This window comes from Mya arenaria, chromosome 10 (genome assembly GCF_026914265.1).
Source record: "Mya arenaria isolate MELC-2E11 chromosome 10, ASM2691426v1".
In the NCBI taxonomy this organism is placed as follows: domain Eukaryota; kingdom Metazoa; phylum Mollusca; class Bivalvia; order Myida; family Myidae; genus Mya; species Mya arenaria.
The window spans coordinates 30,962,872-30,971,245 of record NC_069131.1 but is presented as its reverse complement, the minus strand read 5'-3'; the positions used below and the strand labels follow the sequence as shown (position 1 = coordinate 30,971,245).

Sequence of the window (8,374 nt, the reverse complement as noted above, 5' to 3'; positions counted from 1 at the left end):
CGTACTAAAACTACACTAAGTCGTTTCGGTTCTTAGAGATACTCAATAATACATGAACCCCGCCTCCTTCGAAATTTAATCAAGCACACGATAGCTTTTGTTTGGAATTATAAATTAAATTTGTGTTAAGTAAACAGTTTAGATTTAAACACAATCAAAATGTAATGTGGGCAAGAGGCCGACTTTTTTCGTATGTTAACATGGCTTCTAAATGTAAGGTATCATTTAACTTCAAGTAATAAATATGAAGTAAAATAAAACAAAACAAAACACTAAAATGTTTCCATCACAAAGGTTAACAAAACGGGTATTGTTTATCCCCTCTTACAGGTTTTAAAACACCTACATATAGACTGAAGCAGTTTGATAATAGCTCATTTCATAAGATTCACACGAGGATTTGCCTCCAGAATTCGTTCCTTTGCTGTATAAAGTTTGGGATCTTGTTTTAGTTAAACCATATTTCGTAGGATGTAATATATTTTATAGGTTAATCACACTTATTATGCCACCATTCCGAATGAGTCGACCGCTCGTGATTGCAACACTGTCTAACAATGTCATCATGCAGGGTTCTCGACAAATTGTGTGATTACTTTAGTTTTCTTTGCTTATAGGTAGCTATATTAGACAACCCGGTCAGTGCTGACGGTGCTGTGATAGTTTTAATACTTTTACTTTATTACATCATTATAGAATTGACTTCAGTTAATCACTTTCTCTGTTCAATATATGTATTTTACGTTTGATTAAGAGTTCAAACGATTCAAGAACTGTATTGCCTTTGTTGTTATTCTATTTAGTTGTGTACTACCGAAATAAAATGTAAATACTTGATGCATATTCAGTTTATTCACTCCCTGTGTGTAGGGGTATGTGGTTAAGAAACGAACTATGATCATTCCAAGAAACAACATTAAAAGCAAGTCAAGCTGGTTACATTTACTTCAGCGACTAAATTTAATTAAAATTACTATTGGGTGGTTCAAACGAATTAGTATAGTCTCATGTTTATTTAGTATAGGAAAGAAACAACTTTAAATTGAATCGTATATAAGTTGATTATATCTCAAACCACGAACATAATTGTGTTATTAATGTAGGTCTCGCAAATGTATCTGTCAGAATATACAACCTTCTCGGTGAATAGATAAATCAATGGAAACTATTCGTGACAAGCCTGGCAATTACCAAGATCGCACAAATCGCACAAAAAGGCATGTGATCATGGCTAACAAACAAACATTGGTAAAAGTGGGAGTATTACCGCGTTGGCCTTTTTTGTTAATAAAGTAAACTGCAATACAACAAACAAACAGCACAATGGCTCCATCAATACTAAAATAAACAACAATCCAACAAACAAACAAACAACATAATGGCTCCATCAATAATAAAGTAAACAACAATCCAACAAACAAACAAACAACACAATGGCTCCATCAATACTAAAGTAAAAAACAATCCAACAAACAAACGACACAATGGCTCCATCAATACTAAAGTAAACAACAATCCAACAAACAAACGACACAATGGCTCCATCAATACTAAAGTAAACAACAATCCAACAAACAAACAAACAACACAATGGCTCCATCAATACTAAAGTAAACAACAATCCAACAAACAAACGACACAATGGCTCCATCAATACTAAAGTAAACAACAATCCAACAAACAAACGACACAATGGCTCCATCAATACTAAAGTAAACAACAATCCAACAAACAAACGACACAATGGCTCATCAATACTAAAGTAAACAACAATCCAACAAACAAACGACACAATGGCTCCATCAATACTAAAGTAAACAACAATCCAACAAACAAACGACACATTGGCTCCATCAATACTAAAGTAAACAACAATCCAACAAACAAACGACACAATGGCTCCATCAATACTTAAGTAAACAACAATCCAACAAACAAACGACACAATGGCTCCATCAATACTAAAGTAAACAACAATCCAACAAACAAACGACACAATGGCTCCATCAATACTAAAGTAAACAACAATCCAACAAACAAACGACACAATGGCTCCATCAATACTAAAGTAAACAACAATCCAACAAACAAACGACACAATGGCTCCATCAATACTAAAGTAAACAACAATCCAACAAACACACGACACAATGGCTCCATCAATACTAAAGTAAACAACAATCCAACAAACAAACGACACAATGGCTCCATCAATACTAAAGTAAACAACAATCCAGCAAACAAACGACACAATGGTTCTATCAATACTAAAGTAAACAACAATCCAGCAAACAAACGACACAATGGCTCCATCAATACTAAAGTAAACAACAATCCAACAAACAAACGACACAATGGCTCCATCAATACTAAAGTAAACAACAATCCAACAAACAAACGACACAATGGCTCCATCAATACTAAAGTAAACAACAATCCAACAAACACACGACACAATGGTTCTATCAATACTAAAGTAAACAACAATCCAGCAAACAAACGACACAATGGCTCCATCAATACTAAAGTAAACAACAATCCAGCAAACAAACGACACAATGGTTCTATCAATACTAAAGTAAACAACAATCCAGCAAACAAACGACACAATGGCTCCATCAATACTAAAGTAAACAACAATCCAACAAACAAACGACACAATGGCTCCATCAATACTAAAGTAAACAACAATCCAACAAACAAACAAACAATGGCTCCATCAATACTAAAGTAAACAACAATCCAACAAACACACGACACAATGGCTCCATCAATACTAAAGTAAACAACAATCCAACAAACAAACGACACAATGGCTCCATCAATACTAAAGTAAACAACAATCCAACAAACAAACGACACAATGGCTCCATCAATACTAAAGTAAACAACAATCCAACAAACAAACAACACAATGGCTCCATCAATACTAAAGTAAACAACAATCCAACAAACAAACAACACAATGGCTCCATCAATACTAAAGTAAACAACAATCCAACAAACAAACAACACAATGGCTCCATCAATACTAAAGTAAACAACAATCCAACAAACAAACAGCACAATGGCTCCATCAATACTAAAGTAAATCAAACAACAAACAAACAGCACAATGTTAACAGTAATGTATTCAGAGCAGACGATGAAGAATACATCAGACGTTCAACTCTTTGGCGAGATAAACGAAATTTCAAAGATTTTAGTATTCTAATTTGCTACCAAGCTTTCATCACTGAAGATAATTTTTGTGATATCCATTTTACGCCGGCCATAAGGATAAGACCAAGGTATTCTTGCATTTTGACTTGACTCAAAGGTACTTGATCCATAAAGCGAAAACTTGCGCCATTGACTCTTTTGGGGTATTTTGGCATGATTGAAAGATACCAACCAAGACCGAGATCGTACAATATCGTACAATTATTTTGTTCTCATCAACTTCGGATGATCAAATTTAATCATACTTAAATGACTTTATTTTTATAAAAAACTAACTCCTGAGTCCTGGAAAACAAACATTTCATTTTTATACTAGTAAAAATGGCGTTGTAATTGCTCACAATCCGTCATGAACGGTTATTTAAGATGCTGATGTAATGCGCCAGTCAACTGTAACGACCCCCCCCCCCCCAGGTCCGGGGGTATAACGGGGATAGCCGGCGAAATGAGCCGTGTTTTTACCATTCAGGTGGCCCCGCAGTAACGGGTGAATGCGGTGGTTTTGTCTTAGCGCAAAATATAGCGTGGAATAGGCCTTACCAAGGTCCCTGTGGTGCGGGGGGGGGGGGGATTTTACCATCAGTTCGTCCCCGCAAGGCGAGGATTTTACCCGGGGTTGGCTAGGCCGAAAGTCAAAGTCACCGCTATATCCCTGACCTGGGGGCCGTGGTTACAATTGACTGGTGCATAATAATACGGCGTATTACCGGTTTTAGCATGTACCCCCGAGCAAATCTTTGAACGGGTCCTGCTAAAAATCACTTATAGCTACCAAGGACTAGCAATACTTACTAAAAATACTTAAAATTATTTTCTGGCAATAATATATTTTAAATAAACCTGAAGAAATTAAAAACATGTAGAAAATTGAATTACTTAAATTGCTGCAGTCGCAATTACTCCATATTACGCCAACAATAAATAAGTTAGTGTTATGTAGCCACGAAGACGATAACGACAGGAAAATAAGCCTGCTGACCCGGAATCAAAACAACTCCTACACAGAATTAAAATGGATTTATTTACGTAACAGCGGCTTTGAATGATTATGAAAATGCACAAACTTCAAAAAGAAATATGTACCTTACACTTCTAGCCCATTAAAGGTATTTTCCGGTTTTTGATTCTAATAATTTGGAGTTAGAAGGTAGATGATGTATTTCGGATATATACTGTTTTCGGATGTCATAAGATGAAGTGTCAGCCATTGATGGCACTTTAAAAAAATAACTCCGAAGCGACATAGTTGTCGTGTCCGTTTTTGCATTGAAAGATACATGGTTCAGTCCTGAGTTAAGGCTTGCATTGTTTTTTTTTTAACTTAAATTATGGTGTATGTACAGGGTTTCCGTCAGGATTTACCCAATTTGTCGGGACTGAGTAATGGGGTGGGTATGGGAGGGGTGGTCAAGATTTTTTTATGATTGTAGTGCAAATAGTGCGATTTCCTGCAAATAAAATTGTTGTTTTTCATATTTTATTTGTATTTCACATGGTAGGGAGTACTAATGTTTATATTGACACATGTGATGTACCCAGTGAAATGTGTAAAACCGGGCCTCCCCTGAGTCTGCTGTCCTTGTACTTAAAGAGCAGGGATCATGTGAATCATTGGATCTTAAATAATAAGTACCATAAATAATAGTTTGAACACATTCATTCAGAGAGGTGAATATCATTGTAGGTAAAAAATACATGTATTATATATATATTTATGTGATGGCGACAATATCATGAGTTAAATATTCAGGCCGGCTGACCTAAGCAACTGCATGTATTGCTTAAAGAACGATGAGTACCCAAGACTTGTAGGAGGCACAAGGAGTTTGTGTTTAGACATGTTGAAATTCTTAGACAGAAGATCTGTTTTACATGTAAACTTTCAAACGAAACCTTAACTTATGTTGTCATTCTTCAATTCTGATACTTGACTGCAACGGGGTTTTCACGTCATGGGTCACTAGGGGTCAAAATAATTAACAAACAAGAAAATGGCGTTAATTACAAAATAACTTTTTTGTCAGAAAAGATATGAAAATATTCCTAAGTCTATAACTGACTATGCTATTTTCTACTTTTTCCACATGTGAAATATTTTAGATTTGCTTGTTACGATTTAAAGATGCAATCCTTGGCCCAAATTTCAACCTAACAAAATTTTGTTGAACAATGTAATGCTGTTTTAAATTACAAATGGAGTACCCCCATCAATTAACACATCATTGTTTAATTTGAAATCGAAAGACAATGATGTTATTCAGGGCTTCCGTTAAAGGAAGTTTGGAAGTATATTACTCCCTAGAAATTGGTTAAAACTTCCAAAATTGATTCCTTGGAAGTACAAAAACTTCCATAATTTTGAAGAAAACTTCCAACTTGAAAGCTTGGAAGTTCAAAATATCAAAACCTTTCATCAATATTACTTTTATGGTCACAATATCAATCAGTTTAACTGTTTTAAAGTAAAAAGAATATGTTTAGTCGGTGGATTTGGCAAGTTACATTTGCAAATTATTTGATTTTTAATATACTTGTCGAAAATGATATTGTATTCGGGAGACTTAAACTTCCACATTTCAGTTTAAAACTTCCAAAATTGGTTGACAGGAAGTTCATACTTCCAGTTTCAAATTCTTAATGGAAGCCCTGGTTATTGATTGAAAAGATGAGGGTCCATTGTATTTCACACCTGTTTCTTATGGAAGGAGTTGGGGAGAATCGCGAATGTGATTGGATGGTGCATCAAGCAAAATATTCCAAACTGACTTCTGGCTATAAGCCAACAATATCGATAACAGCTAAGCAGGGGATGATACGGATAACGTCAACTATTATGGAAGCCTAAGCTTTATTTTGTCAATATTGATTACTGTTTTGATAAGGCTCTTCGCTGGGGGGTTTAAGGCATGTCTTTGCAATTAACCTGTGTTGGTAATTAGCCCCTTGTGGGACGGTACTGACAAGCCATAAAGGCCTGGCAGACACCCTGATGTATTTTGGTATTGCCTAGTTAATATATTAAATTATTAATGTTTATTAAACAAAAGAATTAATAATAGCATATTTTTTTTAAATACAGGTGTAGTTTCAACTTCATTAAGATGTCATCAGTTTGGGATGATACGCCAGATAGGCTGACCTCGTTTGGACCACTTTCTTCTGACACACAAGCCTCGGGAAACTTCCTTCAACGGTTGTTTAAGAAGACTAAAGGTAACTAGACTAAGTCAGTGTTTTTTTTTACAATTTTGGGCTGAGGCCTTTTTGATCAGGGAAAATGCGTGGTTTTGACCTACATAAGGAATTCCAATTCTGCCTGAACTGTAAAAATGAACAAGAATGCTAATATAAAACAGTCAGAAAAGATAAAAGAATGTGAAAGAGATTGCTTCTTTAAGAAAACTAGTTCGGTCTCTAGCGAGTATTTGTGATATAAGACTGCTGTCAAAATATTTAATGCTTTAGTCATAAAACATCAATTTTCAAACCATCAATTTTCAAACATAAGTATGATGACCTGCAATCTAATCTTTTGTCAGCAGTCTTATATCACTGGTTTTCAGACATTAAACTCAAGAATTGGCTCATTCCCACACTAAAAATGAAGAAAAGAAGTTGTCAAAACAGTCAATCTGTGAGAGCACAACTTTAAAAGATGTATTAACTCTAACATCTATATTTAAAACCTTTTGATTCTTGTAGATGACTCTGACCTGTCAAATGACAGCAGTAAGGCTAACAGTAGAGATGTATCAGTGGAACGTAACCTCGCTGGAAACATGACTGGCTCCCGGGAGCAGTCATTAAGCAGAAACAATTCCAGGTAAATATAAGGTTAAATTATATCTTACATTTCCAGGCAACGAGATCACGTATGGCCTCCTGAAAAAAGTACATGTTTAATTGTTAAGTATTATAGTTATACAACTATGAACACGGTACGACATCATAATTTTTGTTCCCTGCATGTTCAAACACACAGATAGAATCTTAATAACTGTATTTTTAACTATTACATACAAGTGCAATTTAAGGTATGTTCGGCCTTTTACACTTTAAGTCAATTTTTTTCTAGCAAAACTTTTCAAGTATATATACCAGTGTGTTTCTTTGACAGTTTCAAATTTCTTACTGGTAGTTAGTTTCTGCAATTACAAGTTCCATTTTTCATGGTTAGGGATCCGTTATCGAGAAGGGACCAGTCGAGGGACCACTCAACAGAAAGACAGGGTGTAGGCGGGCAGTTTGACAGAAAAATGGTCTCACCTATGATCTCACGACAGCGTAGGTGGATATTTTATTTCAAAATACAGGGCTTTTTCTGCCCATTTTGGGAAAAAGACCCTAGACATTTTGGGAAATTTTGCGTCGTGAAAATGCGGAAATTGGGAAATTTTACAGTGAAAAGAAAAAGCTGTCTAGTCTCCTGTGAATTAGGAAATGATTTAATATTAGTTTATTTTCCCTTTAAAATGACCATGGCTGAAATATCAGTCCTTGGGGTGTAAATATCTATTGCAATAAATCATGACAGATAATATTTCATATCTCTGAATGTGATGAAAATCAATGATTTCTGAGTTCAATTACCAAAAAAACTTCACATCACATAATTTATTAGGATGTTGAAAATGAACCAGTACAGGTAAAAAGAATTTCTAAAAAAAATAAAATGGGATTTTTTTCTAAATATTGGGAAAAATATCTTATATTTTGCTTTGGGAATGGGTGCGATAGTCGGACCCGTGGGTACTATAGAAAAGGCCCTGAAATACTTTTATTGTTTGTCTATGTTATTCATAAAATTAAGTTAATATACTGTATTGGTTCTTATTGAAGCCCATGCCCAAATACAGTAGATGCACAGGGGCTATTTTGGGGTTATTTTGTCGGATTCGTTTGCTTGAACAATGCTTGTACTATGTTGGAGTTTTACATTAGTTCTCACCAGGGTGCCTCTCTAAATGGACACAGTGTTGGTGCAGTAAATACCTGACTGAAAATTTAAAAATACAGCTTATTCTGTAACATTTTAACCTCTGCTAGTTTTACAATTTCCAATGCACCTGCTGACTTCTATTGAATAACCCATGACTTGTTGTTCCAAGTAGCTGTTCATTTTTATAGGCTATTTTGTAGCATGCATGGGGTT

At 35.1% G+C, this 8,374-nt stretch overlaps 1 protein-coding gene across 3 annotated transcripts in view; it reads left to right on the top strand.

Annotated features, from left to right (window-relative positions):
- Positions 1-4,196: 4,196 nt before the first annotated feature.
- LOC128206037 (1-phosphatidylinositol 3-phosphate 5-kinase-like) overlaps positions 4,197-8,374 on the top strand; it is a 72,045-nt gene continuing 67,867 nt past the window's right edge. For all 3 annotated transcript variants that reach the window (XM_052908167.1, XM_052908166.1, XM_052908165.1), the window contains exons 1-4: positions 4,197-4,328; positions 6,302-6,435; positions 6,925-7,045; positions 7,400-7,506. In XM_052908167.1, coding sequence (XP_052764127.1) covers positions 6,324-6,435; positions 6,925-7,045; positions 7,400-7,506 — 340 coding nt within the window. In that variant the 5' untranslated portion in view covers positions 4,197-4,328; positions 6,302-6,323. The remainder of the gene's footprint in view (positions 4,329-6,301; positions 6,436-6,924; positions 7,046-7,399; positions 7,507-8,374) is intronic.